The sequence below is a fragment of the Aphelocoma coerulescens genome, chromosome 2 (genome assembly GCF_041296385.1).
Source record: "Aphelocoma coerulescens isolate FSJ_1873_10779 chromosome 2, UR_Acoe_1.0, whole genome shotgun sequence".
Classification (NCBI taxonomy): Eukaryota; Metazoa; Chordata; class Aves; order Passeriformes; family Corvidae; genus Aphelocoma; species Aphelocoma coerulescens.
Window position 1 is genome coordinate 17,447,341 of NC_091015.1, and position 22,271 is coordinate 17,469,611.

Genomic DNA, 22,271 nt, shown 5'->3' on the forward strand with positions numbered 1-22,271 from the left:
GTTTTATCTTCTGTCTCTGACAAACAGTATTGAAGAGAATGTCCATTTTTTCTTTTTCCTTCCTCATTGCATCTCTTTAGAGGAGCCACAGGATTCCATCTGAGCACGAAAGGTGTTTTATTGTGACTAAGTATTAACAAGTTTTACATTTTTTTGTTCAAAAGCACTTCTAATTATTTTTAAGTATTATTGTTCAAAGGGAAAACACTGATATTATAATTAAATCCCACTCCCTAAAAAACAGAAGATAAATTGAGCTTTGTACTAGTTTGAAAACAAACCAGTGGGAGGCACCAAGTCAGAATAACAATTTAATGGAGAAATTAAAGAAAAGGAAAAACTAAAAGAAAACACTGGTTCAAATTGACAGAGTCAAGATACAACCTGACACCCTGTTAATCAGGATGGTGGTAGCAGTCCGATAGAATGGTGGCTGCAGTCCTCTGAAGTGGTGATCCTCTAGAAAAAAGGGTCTGCTCTTCCTCAGGTCCAGTGGTGGCTGTGTAGCTCCTGTCCTCTGGAAATCCAGTGGAAGGATTGCCTCTGGTGTTCAGACTCACAGATTATATCCAGGATGGGATGCTTGGTTCCTCCCTCTGGGTGGAGCATCTCACAATAGGGTAATGAGTCATGAGGCCAAGTGTTGATTAGGCTCATTAACAGAAGATAGTCCGGAGGGAGTTATCTCTGAGTCATGCAGCGGGACAATGATGGGCCATTAACAGCAAGATAGTCTGGGGGGAGGAGGCAAGGAAACACTGCCCCACCTGATTTCAACAGCTCATGAGGATGGTAATAGAATACACTGCAACCCAAGGCAGGCTTTTTAAACTTCCTCCTGCTGCTCAGTTTGCACCATATTGGCACCACTTCTCTCTAAATTATTGGTCCTTATACTGTATTATGATGAAGCTATAAATAGAGCTATACCAAGCAATTGTCATTTTAGACTTATTTAGAATATATGATGTAATAACAGGTATGTGGCTAAGTACGAAAATAATAGATCCATCTAGAAGCGATCGACCAGTATTTGCTACTGAAGAAGGCTCTGGTCAGCTGAGCTGGGGAGGAGGGTAGAAGGAGAGTAGGCAGGTGAGTACCAGGAGGCAGCATGAGGGGTCTTGATTTGAGATGTGGGAGAGAGGGAAAATTTATGAAGCCAAAGTTACTTAAATGTTGGTCATGGCCCTGAGGTTTTAGCCCTGTAATCTGAACTATGATCCAAACATTTTGTTGTACAACTTTTTATACAGTGGAGTGGTATTTTTAACATTTAGAATTTAATCCAGTAAATTAAGACATATTTGAATGGATTCACTAATGTTAAACATATAAAAGAGGCAATAAAATTACTTCATGAAGGGTAGGTTTATATTTTTATGTATTAACTTTTAAATGAAACAAATTTTATCCTCTTTTATTCATAGTGCATTGAATTGTATAAAACATCATAGATCTCTTTTGTAAATCACTGATAGTGCTGTATCATTTCCTCACTTACCTAAATTTACAATTCCAAAGTGCCTATTACCCCCAATCTTAAACAACTGAATGAATTCCTTACCTGAATACCTGTAGAATTTTTTATGTGGAGCTATTTTTGTGTCTGTAAGATTGGGTTTTCCTCTAGTTATTTAAAGAACAATTTGGAAAAAGTCTAACTTGTTTTATATAGTGCTGATATTGCACAGACCTTCACACTCAAAAAGATGCACGTCTGTGCTTAGCTTCATGTGTGTAAGTTGTATAATTGAGGTGCACTGCATGCATTTACTTTGTTAAGCATGTGCTTGCATCTTCATAAGCTTGGGGTTTTAATTTAAGAAGCATTTGCCATGTTTTGGTAGCATAAAATAAAAGATAGATTTTGCTATTCTTAGCAGAAAATATATAGATCTCTGGAAGCTACTTCTGATTTAACATTTTACATTTTTCTGTCATTACTGTGATACAGGACCGTAGTCATCACACAAATATACCAGTGGAGCTTCCAAATGCAAGCAGAATTTTCCAGCTCTGATTTTGGCTTCCTTCCACAATGTGCCAGGGATAATTTTATACAACTCTCCTCTCCTCTGACTATTCACATCCCTGTCACAAGTACTCTGTGACTGGGAGCTACTGCTGACCATGATGTCTCAGATTCAAAAGTAACACAGCCCCAACTGACATATATGCAGAGTTTGCTTGTTGAGAACCACACATGAATTTAAGGGTTTATAACTGCCATTGATCTTGTATTGATGGTGTTTGTTATTTGTCTCAATACAGATTACGGATTTGAAATTCCAGATTTATTTGTGGTAGGTTATGCCTTAGACTACAATGAGCACTTCAGAGATCTAAATGTAAGTTTCTTATAAAAAAATAGTTTAAAAAGTCACTGATTTACTTTTCCCTTATTTATTCCCATAAATATCCCATAATTTGTCTCCCTGGGGCTCTGTGGAGGTATGTCTTTGATGTGGTTGGGATTTGGGATCCTTTCAGTGAGTGCAGAACTCCCTGCAAGACCTCAAGTAATCCAAAAGAGTCCTTGCTCAGCACTGTGAACAGTTCCCTCCCCCTAAGAGTTCCCTAAATTTCCATCTTCTGTGAGCCTAGGACTTCTCAGGCCCACCATTGCCAGCATGTGCAGAGACAGCAGCAAAAGTGAAACACAGCCATAGGTCAGACAGGCTGTCTAAATGCTATGTTGCCTGTCCCTTTTCTCAGAGAGGTGAGGATGGATAAAAGATGCAAACCTTGCCTTTGCTTCTTGTGGTAGTCCCAGAGGTGCACCTCAAAGCTGGGAATTCGAAGTGGGAAAACTTGCTGTAGCTAGAAAATGAAATCAGAATTCACTTCCAGATGTCTGGAAAGAGTAATCATAAGATCACTAGGTAGGCCAAGCCTAAGAATTTCTAAACAATTAATTAATAATTAATAATGTACTCAACCATGCTTTTGCAATGTTCTGTTTTTTTCAGCACATATGTGTTATCAATGATCATGGCAAAACAAAATACAGAGTCTGAAGCAGTAACATCCACACCTGAATATTTCTGTGAAGCAGAAATTTGACTACACTCCCTCAAGCATCTCCCAGAAGAGCAATTCAACTGACTCGTATGTCTTTCAACTCAGTATAAGAAGGGGTTTACTCTAGAGATGCTGATGAATATTTACACAAGTGAGAGCTCTTATCTAAAATGTGAAGCATAGGACTTTTACAGTTACTACCTTTATTAAGTATTAAAATTACCACCTAAGATGCCTTTTAACTAATAACTTGTCTGCCTCAGGTCTCATTGTGAATGCATCTTTTCTTTGCTCAGTCCCTCCTTCCACCTATTGCAATTCATCTACTGCACTGTATTGTGTAAGATTGTTCAAAAGTGCCATTCTGTGAAGGAAGATTATTTTACAAGATTTTATTGACTTCATCATCCCTTTAGTCTTGGTCAGATATGCTGCTACCAAATGGCAAGCATTATTTTGATTTAATTCCACAATTCAAAAGTTTCAGCTGAAGTTCTGTGTTGTGTTGCAGTTCATTACCCACTCTTCCAAACAAAGTTTTAGCTCTCAGAATGTGCTGAATTAGAGTGCAGGTCAAAATGAACCTTTGCAAGACCCCGTTGATCCAAAACTGGAAGATATTGTGGTTCTGGTATGTCATGTAGCCATAGATCTGACCTGTTTAATGTGCTCAATTTTAATCAAGGCAAACCAGGGCCAGGCAGGTTTGAATTTCTGCATGGTATCCCTTTCTTCTCTAGGACACAAACAAGTATGAAAATTAACAGTGTTCTCCTGAGCTTATATTCTTAACTAAACCTCATTTACTTAACTAAACCTCATTTACCACAGAAGTTTAATGCCAGTCAGACAATTATTCAGTTATGATTTGATTTTTTAGAATGTCTACGCTGAGACTTTTTGTAACCTTCTGTAGTCTTTGAGAACACATATCTGACCATGCTGAAGAAGACTGGTATAGCAAAAAAAGAAAAAATGTATAGGACAACACAGAAAACCAGTTAATTCCTTCATTTATAGATTGTGTTTGAAGAAGTTTGTGAATTTACATACTGTATTAACTGAGAGAAGTTTAATTCTGTATTGAATATAAGTGTTCTCAAAAACTTCCCCAGGGAAACCAATGCAAAGTAAGTAGCTGTGTATCAGGAGCTTTGCTCTGAACTGAGAGGCAGATTGTTACTAGCTGCAGATTCCTATAAACTAATAAAGGAACATTAAGAATTCTTGTTACATTGCCCAGTTGTTTGTTTTCCCACTTCAGCGTATTTTGCACATCTCATAAAAGCTTTTAAAAAATATGCATTTACCTGGTAATCTAAACATACCATATGTATTTATTCTGTAGCTGATAATCTATTGTTATTTGGATAAAATCCATGATGTTAAGGGAATGAAAAAGATCAAAGAATTATGGTGATTGCTAGAGCTCTTTTCTAATCCTTTAACTTGTATTTTAAAAGAGTTCTGTTGAAAAGCTTTCCCTCAGAGTAAATTTCTTCTGTTTTGGAGAATAATGCATACCTTTACAGAACTTGGAAGAAGCTGCTGAAGAATTTTATCACTTTATGTTTTATGAGAGTAGTGACATTTTTCTTAATGCTTCTGACTGCCCTGGATTTAGTAGTAATGACACACTGAATAGACTGACATGCTTAGGCTTAGGCTTAGTCCAAGACATCCATTAGATTATTTCCTTTTTTTCCTCTATTCTTAAAAAATCGCAGTCCAATTCACCTTGCTACATTGATCAGCTTTCAGCAGCAACAACAGAAATGTGGCGAGTTAGTGTAAAATTAGAGTGAAAATATGAAGTACTGTAGATACGCATACTTCAGACAGTGTCAAAATTGTTTCACTGGAAGACTCAGATTATTAAATCTACATGCTTAACAGAAAAGACCAGATTTCTAGCAAATATGAGAACTGGTGTGTTTCTTCAAATTCCATTTCCTCCTGTCATCATATTTTTCACATTGTGAAAGAGCACCATACAGATTTCACTAGTGAATTTGCATGTGGAATTATGCCGAGAATAAGGGGCTGTTCTCTTCTAATGTCATATTTGAATTTTGTACCTATATGTATCTGAGCATCTCCAGGCATCTCAGCTGCCATCAACATTACTCTTCACTTGAAGCACTTCCACCTGAAAAATTAGCTTTCAATTACTTTAACAATCAGACTCCAAAATATCATTAGTGTAACTGAGGGAACAGATAATCATGCATATATGACTGATTAATACTGGGCTTAGTCTCTTTGGTGTGCTCAGAGAATTTGTTGTCTTGTGTTTTGGTAACAGTGTTGATTCCACTTCTTTAACTAAAAGGCCACTAAATATTTTTTCAGTTATGGTTGCACACTATGACCCACAAAGCTATGTTTGGGGTTTTTTAATCAGTTCAGCAACATCTGTTACTTAAGATGTTCTTTAAAATCCATTCTTTTCCTTGGACATTGTGTTTATGGGTGGGCTTCCTTTTTTATCTCAGTTTTTCTTCTTGTGCACTTAACACCAGCATCTTTTCCCCACCTGTGATGTAAATACTTATCAGCCATCAGGTTTTAGACTTTATTCAGTCCATTTATGTCCAATTCCAAAATAGGCAGAAGTGATTTTCTGGAGAGAAGGTCAAAGTAGGAAGAATAATTCCTGCACCTTGATTGACTGAATATAAATTAGGATTTCATGTTGCAAACCACAGATACGGTCTGAATATCTACTAATTTCTGCCTAAAAATAGCATTTAAATAGTCTAAATGGTCTGTAATTAAGATATTTTTTCAATTGAATCAGCTGCTGCACTCTTCTAGTTAGAGCTGAACAAAGTAGAAAATAGTGTCTGTTTGATTGCTTACTATTAGTGTTATATTTCTTGACCATGTTATGTTAATCCTCAAAGTGTTATTAATAAATTTGTATAATGTAAAATTCCAATATTTCCCCCAAAATACAATACTAACTGTATGTGATATTCAGCTGCAGAACAGTTTCTGATCTGTGAAAGAGTCAAATCATCACAATGTATACTCAGTCAAATGATTGAGATGTACTTATGTCATGGGTCATCATTATTGCTCAGTGGTAAGAATAAGATTTATTTAAATACAAATACTGAGAATTCTAAATTTTAATATTTCTTTATACTGAAGAAGATAAAGGCTGAATTGGCTTCTCTGCATATTTTGCATTTTGACTTTCTCAGATAACATAGCAGTGAACACCCCTATTGTAATCAAACTTGTTACACATGCAAACTGTAATTGATTCTAGCTACCTTGAAAACTTTAATTTTCAGTTTCAGTTAAAAATGAGAGTCTCAAAAGAAAACCAGTACAGGGTCGTGTAGCAAGAGACAGAGGGATTCCTTGCCCTTTTGTAAAACCATCATATTTGAGGATGTTTTTTCCTTCTTTTACCTTTTTAAATGTTTTCCAAAACCTCTCATAGTCTAAATATAAAGATTTGAGATGAATGCAGTATCTCAGTGTACTGGGAAAGGTATCTTAAATTCTTTTTCTCCTTAAATTGGAGGGAGAAATGTAGATATATAAGTTAAGGTAGGTGTGTGTTACCAATTCAGTCTTCCAAAAGTTAGCTCTGGTTGTACTCTCCAGATGACTAAGGGGCTGATTCAGCATCCTCCTGTGCTTGTCTCTGTCCCCATTTGAAATCTTTTAGGTGAGAGAAGCAGGGTGTCAGGTGCTTTAGCCATCCTTTCAAAAAGTTGAAAATACAGTGGAGGGAAAATAAACGCTTGCATCCTAATTTCATACACTTTTCACAGTTTTTTCACAGTTACTGTTTTAATGCCACATGTCTTCCTCTGGGAAGGCAGCCACATACAGCTATGCCAGTACCTGGCTGAAATGTTTGTACCACTAGGGAATGACTGCTGTGCTTGACAGGGATATTCAGAGCAGTGACAGCACCACAGCGACACTTGGCCAGCTAGGAAAGTTTGCTCACAAGCCATAAACTATACTGTGGGATTATTTTGTAGTGTTAAAAGGATAATTATTTGTTAAGAAACAGCAATATTATGCACTTATAAATGATTAGAAGGGGAAGACACCTCAAATAAAGAAGGCAGTACAAACATACTGAGGAAAGGTTGTCCTTTATTTTGCAGAAAACACACAAAATTTTTTAGAAGGGAAAAAAGGAGACATCAGTTCTGGGTGAGGCTCCGTAAGCCCTTTGAAGGCTGTCAGCTGTAGTTTGGATGCTTGTGCTGTTACGCAGAACTGGCTGACCCTGCCTTCCTTTCTGTCAATAAACCAGTGCTTGGTTTCTTTGTACCTTCACATGAACACATGCGTATCCGCAGCTGAACTTTTCACTGCTGCCAGCAGTTGTTTTGGAACACCAAGGGGTTTCCAAATGCAGAAATTTAGACTCAATTAGTTAAAAATTTGCTGTCAAGCCTCGTTCCTTCTGCTGCTGCATGGAGCAATGAACTACTGACAAACTATTGGAGTCTGCAGTACAGCGATTTATGTCTAATACTAAGTTTTGGATACTGTTCAGAGGATGACCTTTAGTTTGTTTCAGGAATGGCATGAAAGTTTTCCTCTGTTTTTCCATAGCAGAAAGAGACAAAAATTACTTGTAGTACTGTAGTTCTAGAAGTTTGTCTTCAATCTGCATGATTTGGCTTCTGATAATGGTAAGAAAGTCTTGTTTTTAATCATGCCACAAAATTTCATTAAATTAACTCATTACTACATGTGTTCAAAAATCCGTTTTTCCTACTGTTAGTAGAGCTTTGTACATTTATCAGTGCTGTTAAGTCATGAGGTTACACAAGGGACGGCTATTGCTGGAAAACATATGTTATGCCTTCATAGCTATTGAATTTGCATAGAAAAACACTGGAATTTAGCTAAGATGTTTTGGAAGCAATGCCAGAAAACAGAGTTATCTTGAAGTGTCTTTTCTCAGCCATCTTCCATTTTCATAAAGAGTATTAATCTCTTTTCTTCAGATTTCTTATCTCCAGTTACACCCTGCTTTTATGCTCTATTCTATCACAATGTCTTTTAACCAAGTCCTTGCCAGTCCTGTAGTTTTCAAGGACAGTCACAAATGCTTGTTGTTTACCACGTAAGTTAAGCCCTTTTCCTGAAACATTCAAAAGCAGATTTTCAAAGGTGCTTATGCATCCAAGAGAATTTCATGGGATTTCACCTGCTTGGGTAGATGCCTAGCTGCATCCTTCAGTGACCATGTACCTTTGAAAATATGTTTCTTGCCTAATCTGGATGGACTGGGAAAATATGCAGCAACATAACTTGGAATGAAAACAGGAGGATATCACAACAAAAAGGAGAGGCAAGTACAATTGTGCTATTCTTTGATGTGGGCATGAATATCTCTTTGTCTTTCTGAATCACACAAGTGTTTAATTGATTTATTTGTTTGTGTTTTCATGAGCATTATTATAGTAGTGTTTCTGCTCTTTCTTAGGAAATTTGGAATGAAGTGAGAGTGCTCAAAATTTAGCTTTTGGAAATAATAACTCAGCATAAACATTAGCCCAGAGAGACAGAAAACAGATCAGCTACAAAGGAATATTCAACAACAGTGGCAAAAGAGTCAAAGAGAGTAAAAAATGAAGTGTCATAAAAAAAACTTTATTTGTAGAATATTGATTGGAATGGATCCACCAGTGGGTGTACAGACAAGATATTAAAATTGGTTAAATATGACCTGCTGAATGAGTGTGGAGATGGAAGCTTTCTGCTGAGAGCCAGTTTGGTCCTGGGCCCATTTGTGCCATATGGGAAAGAAAACCACAATAAACTGAAATTGTTTATCTTCCTTCAGAAGCATTTCACATAATAACATGATGCTATTAACTGTGTTCAAGCTTTTAACTACAAACACCCAACTGAAGCTTCCAGTACTATTTTGCCTAAGCTGTAGGCCCTGTAAAGTCAATCTCAATCTCTCTGTCTTAAATTTAATCAAGTACTATACATCTGTGTTACTCCTTCTATATAGATCTCAGTGTTGTTCCCCACAGCCTCTCTGTCTTATTTTATGAGATTTTAAGGTCTTCCCCTCTAAGCTTTACCCCTATTCCTTACATCTTAATTTCTCCCAATTCCTCTTAGCCTATTACCCAATTTACCAGCTCACAGGTGCTGGGAGAGAGGTGAAGGATGATCTGGAGACAGACCCTGCTGATTTTGCAACCCTAAGAGAAAACAAAACCCACAAAGTGCTGAGATACTCTGCTGAGTGGCAGTCGCTGGTCTTTCATGGGAGATTTTAAGAAACGTAACAAATATTTAAATTCTGGGGGGAAAGAAAGTCTCTGGTTTGTATCCAGAAGTATTAGAGGTGACTGGCTTGTAAGGCATAGAGGGAGGATTTTGTGCCACCACCACTGTACAGTGTGGTTTTGTTTGCTCCCAGAGCTTAGGTAGCGGCTGGGGCTGGAGGAGGAATCCAGCCATTGAGACACAAATCAGCACAACAAACATCCTCCTTTGCTGCAGCTTTTCTAGCTCCAGTACTCAGACAAATCCAGAACAGGGTTTATCCCAGTCAGGTCAGGCCTCAGCCATATCTCACAGCAGCCTAGCCAAAATATGCCTCAAAATATTTTAATATTTTCTCCACACAAGTCACAAAGCTACCAAGTGTTTTCCTGATTAAGGTCTGTTTATTTATAGAAAAAGAGTCAAACATAAGACACATTTCCTATGCAGAAGGGAAGAAGGGAATCGAGGCACATCATGGCACTGCCCCAGGCAGATCTGAACTCTTTGGCTGGGAACAGATCTACCAGGGTTATTTTCCATCCCCTAAACTGTGTTTAGACTGTCTCAACTTCAGCAGTCTCTGAGACATGTAAATTTTTTTATGCAGAAGGCCAACAGTATTGTGTGAAGCCAAAATAGATTGTGAAAAGTAAAGCTACTCAAGAAGGAGTGTATGCTCTCTGTATTTGAATGGCAACTCACTCCACACATACAAGCCCCATTCCTACAGAGGAACACAGACCAGGTGACCACCATTGCTCACACACCCCAAGTTCAGCCCCTACAGAGTCTGAGCAAGATCCGAGCCACAGATTTTTGTTAGTTTAGGTGTACACATCAAAATAGTATAATTTTCAATATGGATGTTACTTCAAACAGTGCTTTTGCCTCCTTTAATATAATGGCATTGGCCTAAAATTAGGAATGTTTGTACTATTGTTAACTACAAGAATGTAAACTTTGGGCACAAAATTTAATACATCACTAAATATGACAGGAAAGCAGCCGTGCAGTTTGAAGTAAGGCTTACCACCAGTTGATCCACCAATGTGCTCTGGAAGTCTCTGCTGTTGAGGTAAATCTTCATTACCTGAGGAGACAAAGGCACATCATAGCTGTTCTCAACTATCATTAGGCAGACTTTCCAAACTCATAATTTACAAGGCCCATTTCTAGTAAAACAAAAAGAGTAGAATATAAACTCTTGCTTATGAATCATAACAATCATCACAGAGCACAGCTGCTTTATTCTGCTCGGTAGCTCACCTGCCTGTGAATTCCAAGGCTTTTTCCCTTGAGGCTCCTCAAGACCAACCTGGCCTGCCTAAAGCCACAGTTTCATCCACAGTCATTATCCTGACAGAGCAGGCAGAACCTCTGCATCTTCTACCTTAATTTGCTAAGAGAAACCCTTTCCCAGCCAAAGCACTAAACTATGTAAAATTATTACCAGTTACGTAGTGCAGGAGTGGCCACAAAGTACTGGGTATCAGCACAGCCTATGGAGTAACAGGCTTGGGTTGAACTGGGATGGGGATAGTGACATTTTACCCTGCCATTTTTGGAAGGGCTGGGCTGGGGATGTGAGAAGGACAACCACAGTCTTTGGTTTATGCAGCAGCCGGAGCACCTCATCAGAAGCACAGTGCTCCCTCGGGGCTCATAGCCTCTAGTGGCAGCTCCCAACGCCAAGTCCAGCACCCCACTGATGTCTCCTGGTATTTTCCAAGCTCAGCTCCCAGTGTTAGAGCAGATGGGATCACAGTTTAAAACTGTAAAGGTGTAGGAGTTAGCTTTTCACCAAGAACAAGCTCTAAATAAAAAATGTCCTCACGCTACCTGTATAAACATCCCTGCCCTTCTCCCGAGGGTTTGTGCTGCTCTCCCTGGCTGCTGGTGCTACCTTGCTTCAGCTTCTTTCCAGAACCAGTTTTTTCTCACCCTCCACTGGCTCTCACCTGAGACTGCTTCATGAATGTGTGTTTTACAGTTCAATATTACCATTCCTGACCTACTCCCCAGCCCACAGCTACAACTGAAATAATAGGGTGAGTGGGAAAAAGTTATTTTGAAAATCAAGAAAGCAGGTGATTTCCATGTTTAGGTTTAATCAAAATTATAGTATCAAGATACGTGAAATGCTAAGGCACCAAGGCCTGGCTGATGTTCTCTGCTGCCGTTGAAAGAAGCTGCTGCCTTCGCTCCTTCAGACAGTTTTGATGTATAGAGAAATGTAGTGTCCCAGTAGGTAATACTGTATTTATCATAGAAACTAAGAGCTAACAGATAAAGATCTGCAAACTTGTAAATAATTACTTAAGAATTTAGAGTTTGGAGAGGCTTTGGCTTTTTAAAAAATTTTCCTCTTTCCTGACACACTTTGCAAAAATCCCTTGCCAGCTTATTTTCAAAAGTCTTCTAATTAGTCATTTCAAGAAAAAAAGCATTTATGATTTGTTCTTTTGTCTATAGGCTCACCTAAGGTGAAAAATCTTGGGAAGTTGCCATCACTCTTCTGAGTTAATTCATACCAAATTTGCTCTAAAAGTTAATTTTAAAATAGGCAATTAAGCATTCAGGTGTCACTATCTGCATTAATTGCTTTCTGAAAGACAAGAAAGAATTCTTATTTATGTATAATATTCCTGTAATATTAGTTGTTAGTAGAAATGTGGACATAGAAAACCAGCTCAAAATAAAAATCAGTTTTTTCTATCCCTGTTTTGAGAAAGTCTCAGCTAAAAGGTATTTTTCTATTTCTCATATTCTCAGTAATTTTTCAGAATTCTACCAGAACTTCTATGTTTTAAGTCAGTAAATTGAAGCCACAGAATTCCTGCCTCATTGCATATCGAGTGTGCTTCATTAGCTCTACTTTACTGACCTTAGAAATTCCAGTTAAGGGAACCCTCACAAGTCTATTTTTAACTTAGGATGCTCACTTTCCCTCCTTCCAACAAGTATATTTCAAAGGTGGCAATGCAGATTGCTCATCCAAATTATCTTTCTTGCTGCCCTCCCTCGTGCTTTCCACAGCAGGTCAACGTGCCTTACTTCTCCCAATACACCTTGGCTGCGTTCGTAGTGGATCACATTTAAGTTCTGAATTATCTCAGCAACTACAAAATTGTTTTCTCTTGCTCCAGTGACATTTTGTGCCACAGCAAGGCAGCCTCAAAGTGAGAACAACTGGCTTTAGAGGAATATCCTTCATCATTTCAGCCCTTCTGGCCATGACAATAGCATAGAATATATGCTGGGCGTCATCTGAGTTCCTGCTGCAGATTTTTGTGGCAATGCCACAGATTGCTGATCTGCTTTTCCCAGTGCATTGCAATCAGTATCTATCTCTGCAACCCCAGGTTTGCTCTCTGGGCTGGGCAGGCACCTGCACAAGCCTTACAGGCTGCTGAGACCCCCACCTTGCCCCCACCCTTGGGACTGGTTCCACACACAGGCACAGCATGATGCCAGATTACAGCCCGATGTCTTGGGCCTCTCCTACTAGCTTCAATTATTTGCAACACCTGGAGAAACTTCTAGAAGCCCTGCTTCTGGATTTAGTCTGCTTCACCTGTGTCCCAACTTGTTCCTCTTTGTCTCTAAAGATCTGTCAGTCTTTTCAAAAACAATAACATTTTTTCCTGACAAAGCCAGATTCTTGGCACATTCTTCCAGCATTCCTTTGAACATCCAGACAGCAAACAACATCACAAACACTTGCCTGCCCCCTCATTATTTCCTGACCCTGATTTATGAGAGGTCAGTGTGATAGATGTTTAAACTAACCACAGGCTCAGTTTATGCCAGACCATTCCATTCAGCTTTCATGTCATATTAATTACAATTCTTTTAAATTCTATTGCAATTAAAATCAAAAGCAACAGCTGTATGCTTTCAGCTCCCACCCAAATATCAGGTATTGCTGAAGGCCAGATTATACCCCTCTTCTCCTTTCTGGATATCATCTTCCTTTCTATATCTTCGTATTTTCAAATCAGTCTTGAAAAACATGGAAGCTCATCTAATCGAGTGGATAGCCAAGTGCAGTGACTTCCAAGAGAAAAGTACTGCATTAAGTAAGACTGTTACAGGTTGGCCCTTTGCAGATATGTCTGAGCTGGCTTTCACAGCACAAATACAGGATGTGGGCAAGAACACAGATTTTCTGTTTCAAAAATCAAGAAGTTACAGGCCTGATTTTAGAGATACGTATAAGCACTACTTTCAAGCTATTAGAGAGTGTGCCACAGCAAATGAAACCAAGGTTCTGTAGGGGCTGAGGTGTCCCGGCTTTTCATCCCCAGCAGTGGCACTGTACATGGCAAAGTGTCCTGTTCAGCAGTGGCACTGTACATGGCAAAGTGTCCTGTTCAGCAGCAGCACCCTGAGGGGAAGCCCCATCACAGGCCTGGGGCTTAGGGTGTGCTGGGGTTTAGCTAATTGGCCCCTTGCCCAACAGATCAACTGCTGGATAATACTCTGCTTGCAGCACCTTGCCCTCTTCCTAATACTACTCTCTTTTCCCCCCACTGCATTTCTTTTATTGCCTTTGTTTATCTTTTGTTGTATTTCTAGCTCTGCTTTGTCTTGATTTTGCTGGAACCAGCAGCCTTCTGCTGGTCTCTCAGACTGAAGGATCTGCTGCTCTTCCTTTCTGGTCTCACAGGACTGCTGCTGAAGGTTCTGGCAGAATTTTTTTCTTGTAGCTTTTTTTCCCCCCAGACTCTACTGAAATAGCTGTAGAGCTGAGATGCTGCATTACTACCAGGAGCAGGTGGTTCTTGTTTCAGCAACTCCTGTCAAGAAACTGAAGCATGTGACATCTTGTGAATCACAGATTCTTGCTGTCTGTCCTGACAGTTTCGCTTCTCCTTCTGAGCTGAAGGGTGATCCTTAAAATGGATAAGTAAGTGATATTGCATACCAAGGCACTACAGTCCAGCCAAATAATATCAAGACAAATGGCTTAGGTGGAGTCACCACGCATTTCTAATTCTGCAAAATGCAGAATTAGAAAAGATCACTAGATGTTGGTCTAGACAAAACTCTTATATTTGTGCTACTGCTTCCCAGATGAATTAAAAATTACATAGCCTTACAGCTCCTAAATCAGTTTAAAATCTCCTAATGTCTTATAACCCCTGATTTATTATCTTCTTCAAAAAGTTCAACCTGGGATCTTATTAGCCATTTTGCAGCCTTTCTTTGTTCCTGCCTGACAACTAGAGTGCTGGTGACCCTAGCCAGCTACCAAGCACTTCCGCTTGTTCCAGTCCAACTGAAAATGTACAACCTTAAACTGGGAAGTATGTCCAATGAGAAAAAAAAAAAAAAAAAAAATCATAAGGGAAAAAAGCAAGAGGTTATAGAGAAAACTAATTTTCAAATATGTATCACAGAAGGTTATCTATGGCAAGAGGGGATATTTAGCTTAAACTTCTAAAATTCAAAATCTGAATGTCTTATACATTTTTAAATGTATCTCTGGGCTCGGATGTCTCTGGCTAGGGTCTGTCTATTTGGCATTATCTGAACTAAGCTAGGTGAAAGGAGATTCTGCTGTCTCCAGAAGAGTTCTTGCAGTTTCTATCACCAGCCACCACATAACAATAATAACTTTACACTTAGCTCATGAAGATATGCCAGAGAATTTTCTTCCACACCTCACTGCAGTCCAGATGGGTTGGAAGGCAATGCAGCGTCCTGGGAACAGCCATGCCTGAGCCCAGAACAACTTTTTGTCCTACTTGTCCTACTTATCCCAGTTATTTCACTTGTGTGCAAAGGACAAGGGCCTGGAGCTTGTGCGCGTGCTGTTGGAGTGGCTCCTGATAACGTCAGTGCCATGGAGTTACAGTCATTATCCCTGACAAAAGCAATGTTCTCCTGCTGCCTCCTCAGTGGATTCACCTCGAAAGAGGAATTAGCATATTTGCAGGTGCAATGAGCAATGCTTTCTAAGGATGCTTTAGTCTCTCCCACCTTAAAATCCTGTCCTTGACTCCAGTTGTCCATCCGGGTGCTCTCTCCTCCTTGCTGGAGGTCTGCTCCTTGAGCAGCACATCATTGCTCAGAGTTTTCTTCTTCTGACCTAACTCTTCCCTGATTTGGCTTCTGCCACCTGTGCTCCACTGAATCAGTGTACTTGGTTCATGATGTCCATAAAGTTCAGAACTGGAGGCAAGATGAGTCTTCCATTCTAATTACAAACTGTCACTTTAAAAACATTTTAAACTGTTATACGTAAAACTCAGGTATGTTAAAGACAGAAGCTTGTGGGGGAAGGAGAAGGAATAGTGCATCTCTCTCAGCAGCTTCCTTATGATGAGGGCAAAGCAGGAACAGACTGTCTATTGATACTGCATTTCAGACCATGCTTCCAGAAAGCCCAGCTGTCTGCTGAGGGTCCCACAAAAGCTTCTATTGATTTATTTCCAGCTAATACTACCTTCCTCCTCTCATCTGTCTCCTGCTTTCACGGGATTTGCTCAGGTTACTCTCCATTCTTTCATTTGGCTTCCACGATTCTATTTCCACTTCCACATTTTTTAATCTTTCTTACAAGGAGTTAAGGGAACCTTACTCTCTTTTCAATATTTTCTGCAAATTCAAGAAATAGCTGCATTCTATCACCTCTTCTTCCCTCTCTGTACTTTGCCTCTGAAGGATCTCACCATAAATACCATTTCGGCAGCTTTCTCCATGCTTATGATTCACCAGGTTTTCTACTTCCTATTCGTCACATTCAGATATTTTTGGTAATGTTTTAATGCCACTCCACTAAACACATTTTTCTTGCAACTCTTGGGCTTCTGTGTCCTCTTATTATAGAAACCTGATTTTGGTTTCTCACATCCGTTACTCCCACCTTGTGTAACTTATGTTTCCATAGTTCTGTATGTGTAGGAAAGTGGTGATGGGTTTGTATGGGGTCACCAATCACTGTAACCTAAAAAACATGAGTAGGCCTCTGTGAGGTTTGGTGAATGGAAGTAGATTAAGTCTTGAAAACATCCTCTAAGTCTAACTTGTACTATCCTTTACTCATTTTTTTTTGTTTTTTCTCTTCATTTGAGAAGGTGGACAATATATAATCAAGCCTACCAGATTTTTCTAAAGACAACTGTATCCAACTGTGAAGGTGTAAACACAAAAGAGAGGGGCTGAGTGCTTGGCACTGACCGACAGGGAATAACTGAGAGTAATGAGATTAAACTGAACAAAGGAAAACCACTGAAGGTTGAACATCAGGAAAATATCCTGGCTGTGTCTATCAGACCATGGACTAATTTCCCAAGGGAAGAGGTGGAAACTCCATCTCTTGAGTCATTTAAAATTAGAACAGATAAATCACTAAAAAACAGAGCACTGGGAACAACCCAATTGGAATTGGAAGGGGATGAACTAGACAGTTTTGAAAGATGTTTTTAGTCTCAGTTTCTCTTCCCCTGAAATTAAATAACAAGCTTTGTTTAGAGCCTGCTCATGTGGGACTGACAAACCTGCAGCTGCATGTGTTCTACTCATTATAGCCAGGTTGAAATGCTAATGTGACTCTGTCTGATCAGTTTTCTGTGCTGTGCCCACATCACAGCTAAAACCTGGCAGGATGACCAGAGGAGTCCTGTACAGGCTATCCTCCTCTCCAAATCACAGGCCTGGCTGGGGATTGTCCTTGGATTTTTCTAGCAAAAACCTTTGTTTTCAATGGATTCCTTGTTATTTCCTATAGCACATACCCTGCTGGGCTGAGCTCCCCTAGATGGCAGAGCTGAAGCAATTTACAATGCAAAATGCTTTACAGAGCCCTGCTGGAACAGGGACTGCCATAGCCAGCCCTCTAATTTCTTCAGAGCTATTGGCTAGAAACAGCTTCTGTTGCCATGGGTCACTTTTTGCTGCGTGTGAGAGATGGTCCAATTCCATGTGCAGTAAATGCAGTAAGGCCTTGGGCCCAAAAGGATATTGTTTCTCATAAACAATTCAAGTTTCCAGTTCTCAAAAACAGCAGACCAAAAAAATGGTTCATTTATGGTTGTATTTTTAGCAAACCCCCAGTGTCCAGCCACACCAACTTCTTGAAAAAAATCATCTATAATACAGTTGTGTAGATGCTTGGAAAAGCAACACATGGGATGAGGCAAGTTCAGACAAGATAAAAGTGACCTTGTCCATTTACACTTTTGGGCCTTCTGTTACGTAACACAAGGGGTTATCCACACAGCACTGTCAGCCCACACAGCTCTCAGCTCTGCTCTCCCTCCACACACAGCACTGCTCTCCCTCCACACACAGCACTGCTCTCACCCCACACACAGCTCTGCTCTCACTGCACACACAGCATGGCTCTCACTGCACACACAGCACTGCTCTCACTGCACACACAGCTCTGCTCTCACTGCACACACAGCACTGCTCTCCCTCCACACACAGCACGGCTCTCACTGCACACACAGCACTGCTCTCACTGCACACACAGCACTGCTCTCACTGCACACACAGCACTGCTCTCACCCCACACACAGCACTGCTCTCACCGCACACACAGCACTGCTCTCCCTCCACACACAGCACTGCTCTCACCCCACACACAGCACTGCTCTCACCCCACACACAGCACTGCTCTCACTGCACACACAGCACTGCTCTCACTGCACACACAGCTCTGCTCTCCCTCTACACACAGCACGGCTCTCACTGCACACACAGCACTGCTCTCACTGCACACACAGCACTGCTCTCCCTCCACACACAGCACTGCTCTCCCTCCACACACAGCACTGCTCTCACCCCACACACAGCTCTGCTCTCACTGCACACACAGCTCTGCTCTCACTGCACACACAGCACTGCTCTCACTGCACACACAGCACTGCTCTCACTGCACACACAGCACTGCTCTCACCCCACACACAGCTCTGCTCTCCCTCTACACACAGCACGGCTCTCACTGCACACACAGCACTGCTCTCACTGCACACACAGCACTGCTCTCCCTCCACACACAGCACTGCTCTCACCCCACACACAGCTCTGCTCTCACTGCACACACAGCTCTGCTCTCACTGCACACACAGCTCTGCTCTCACTGCACACACAGCTCTGCTCTCACTGCACACACAGCTCTGCTCTCCCTCCACACACAGCACTGCTCTCACTGCACACACAGCATTGCTCTCACTGCACACACAGCACTGCTCTCCCTCCACACACAGCACGGCTCTCACTGCACACACAGCACGGCTCTCACTGCACACACAGCACTGCTCTCACCCCACACACAGCTCTGCTCTCACTGCACACACAGCTCTGCTCTCCCTCCACACACAGCACGGCTCTCACTGCACACACAGCACTGCTCTCACTGCACACACAGCACTGCTCTCACCCCACACACAGCACGGCTCTCACTGCACACACAGCACTGCTCTCACTGCACACACAGCACTGCTCTCACCCCACACACAGCACTGCTCTCCCTCCACACACAGCACTGCTCTCACCCCACACACAGCACTGCTCTCACCCCACACACAGCACTGCTCTCACCCCACACACAGCTCTGCTCTCCCTCTACACACAGCACGGCTCTCACTGCACACACAGCACTGCTCTCACTGCACACACAGCACTGCTCTCCCTCCACACACAGCACTGCTCTCACTGCACACACAGCACTGCTCTCACTGCACACACAGCACTGCTCTCACCCCACACACAGCTCTGCTCTCCCTCCACACAAAGCTCTGCTCTCACTGCACACACAGCTCTGCTCTCACCGCACACACAGCACTGCTCTCACCCCACACACAGCACTGCTCTCACCACACACACAGCTCTGCTCTCACCCCACACACAGCACTGCTCTCACTGCACACACAGCACTGCTCTCCCTCCACACACAGCACTGCTCTCCCTCCACACACAGCACTGCTCTCACTGCACACACAGCATTGCTCTCACTGCACACACAGCACTGCTCTCCCTCCACACACAGCACGGCTCTCACTGCACACACAGCATTGCTCTCACTGCACACACAGCTCTGCTCTCACCCCACACACAGCACTGCTCTCACTGCACACACAGCACTGCTCTCACTGCACACACAGCACTGCTCTCACCCCACACACAGCACTGCTCTCACCCCACACACAGCACTGCTCTCACTGCACACACAGCTCTGCTCTCCCTCTACACACAGCACGGCTCTCACTGCACACACAGCACTGCTCTCCCTCCACACACAGCACTGCTCTCACCGCACACACAGCACTGCTCTCACTGCACACACAGCACTGCTCTCACTGCACACACAGCACTGCTCTCACCCCACACACAGCTCTGCTCTCCCTCCACACAAAGCTCTGCTCTCACTGCACACACAGCTCTGCTCTCACCGCACACACAGCACTGCTCTCACCCCACACACAGCACTGCTCTCACCACACACACAGCTCTGCTCTCACCCCACACACAGCACTGCTCTCACTGCACACACAGCACTGCTCTCCCTCCACACACAGCACTGCTCTCACTGCACACACAGCACTGCTCTCACTGCACACACAGCACTGCTCTCACCCCACACACAGCACTGCTCTCACCCCACACACAGCACTGCTCTCCCTCCACACACAGCACTGCTCTCACCCCACACACAGCACTGCTCTCACCCCACACACAGCACTGCTCTCACCCCACACACAGCTCTGCTCTCACTGCACACACAGCTCTGCTCTCACCCCACACACAGCACTGCTCTCACTGCACACACAGCACTGCTCTCACTGCACACACAGCTCTGCTCTCACTGCACACACAGCTCTGCTCTCACCCCACACACAGCACTGCTCTCACCCCACACACAGCACTGCTCTCACCCCACACACAGCACTGCTCTCCCTCCACACACAGCACTGCTCTCACTGCACACACAGCTCTGCTCTCACTGCACACACAGCTCTGCTCTCACTGCACACACAGCACTGCTCTCACCGCACACGCAGCACTGCTCTCACTGCACACACAGCTCTGCTCTCACCCCACACACAGCTCTGCTCTCACTGCACACACAGCACTGCTCTCACTCCACACACAGCACTGCTCTCACCCCACACACAGCTGTTCTTCCAACTCACTGAACTCTCCTTTAATGCATTTTTTTGGGTTGAAATGCTGAGGAAACCTGATCACAAACTGGGTCACATTTTGATGGTTTCTTTTGAGATTAAACACATAACTTCAAGTTTAAGGTTCTGATAAAAAAAGTACTTGAGTACTGTTATCTCCAGAACTGTCTTAATTTTCTATGGTTTGCTGAAGAGGACATTAGGTCAGGGTCTTTTTGTGTGTGTTCTTTTTCAACTGAGCATCTTCACATGGGCTGCTGCATTTCTCAGTTGGCAAAAGACTTTTTTTTTTTTTAAACTATTGTTGGATTAGCACAAAATGCCTGAGAGTTTCCCATCTTACAGTCAGAAACAAGAAAAATATACTAACAATGGCTGTGGTAGATCTATAGAGGGGAAAAGGGAATTACCTGGGAACAAGAACATTGATCTGAACTATTTCATGGGTCTCCCTTTGTTACCTATCTGAGATTGTAAGTTTAGGTAATAAGACGTGATCCAAATCAAGAGCTGTGAGTACAACACAGCAAAAAAAAATTATCTGTGTTGACAAGTGATCAGCTCAGAATCAGGCTAATCTTCTTAGCTCTGAATTTGTACAGCTTTACAGTTTGTTCCAGAATAATTTATTTCTCATAGAATAATTATTCTGTTTGCATCCAGTCTTTTATTGATCATTTTCATGTTACTCTATGTTATATTTTCCATTATTTTAATCTCTTTTTTTTACTGAGTTTTATAATTTTTATTTTACTCATCTTTGATTATCTACAGCTCATTTCACATTTATTTTACCAACTTTGTCAATTTTTGCTTCCTCCCTGTATCTCATATCTTTATAATCTCTGTGAATCTTTTTTGATTTTCCACAGTGCAGCTACACAGTATCAAATACTCATGTGGCAAAATTTCCCCTCGTATAAAGATTGTCATACATGAAATCCCTATTTGTGCTTGGTCTTTGCATATTAAGTGCTTTAATTAATTTGAGCTTAATATTTTTAAATTGAATGTTAAAATCAATCCATCAGCCCAGGTACACTAATCAAGTTTTTATGATCTTCCTGTGTTTACTGTATACCTTTACAAGTGTTTTAAGATGTGTTGGATGTATTTTTATGTTTTACTTGTATCTTGGTTTCAAGGCAGACTTTAAAAACCCCGGTTGCAACAAACAGCCCAGCCCCCCATAAGCACATGACCCTTATCTCAACTGATATCACCCCTCTGACCAGGAGGAGCCATTGGTGGACAGAGATGGTCTGTCAAGGGGAAAACACCAACCGCCTTGAACCAGGGGGGTGGACTGTGGGCGGAGCAAAAGCTATAACAGGGAGAAAAAGAAAGACACGTGTCTCATTTTCCCTTCCTCTCCAGCTTGCTAAGGCAGTGCTGGAGAAGCCTACCCCTTTCTAGGGGCTTTTTAGAAATAGATTTCTTTTTGACCAGCCTAAACTGCAAGTTTATTTTTTTCTCTACCTGAGGTTCAGAGCTGTCTTAAGCCTAAAGTTCCTGAATCCCTGCGCTCCTGGGGCATATCTCTCGAGCCATCTGGATCCCAAATTTTTATATTTTGTTAGGTTTTTTTTTGCAATTTTTCAATTTTTTTCTGTTTTAATAAATTGTTTTAATTTCTACAAAGAGTTGTCTCATTCCTCACAACTCTTTTGGGGGCTCTCCGGGATCCTATTTTTGCCCTAAAATCCAGGTATTTTGGTTAATTTTACTATTTTTGAATTTTTGCGATTTTTTTGGTTTTTTGGTTTTTCTCCTTGGATTTTCTGGGCTCCCACAAGGATTACTGCAGCAGAGAAAGGACACCTCCGGTGGAGAAAG

At 41.7% G+C, this 22,271-nt stretch overlaps 1 protein-coding gene across 3 annotated transcripts in view; it reads left to right on the forward strand.

Annotated features, from left to right (window-relative positions):
* The window catches only part of PRTFDC1 (phosphoribosyl transferase domain containing 1), a 43,821-nt gene extending 39,488 nt beyond the window's left edge, over window positions 1-4,333 (forward strand). For 2 of the 3 annotated variants that reach the window (XM_069006621.1, XM_069006622.1), the window contains 2 exons: window positions 2,275-2,351; window positions 2,973-4,333. In XM_069006621.1, coding sequence (XP_068862722.1) covers window positions 2,275-2,351; window positions 2,973-3,020 — 125 coding nt within the window. In that variant the 3' untranslated portion in view covers window positions 3,021-4,333. Of the gene's footprint in view, window positions 1-979; window positions 1,096-2,274; window positions 2,352-2,972 lie in introns of all 3 variants that reach the window. The other variant, XR_011148955.1, reaches the window with a different exon arrangement.
* Window positions 4,334-22,271: the final 17,938 nt, after the last annotated feature.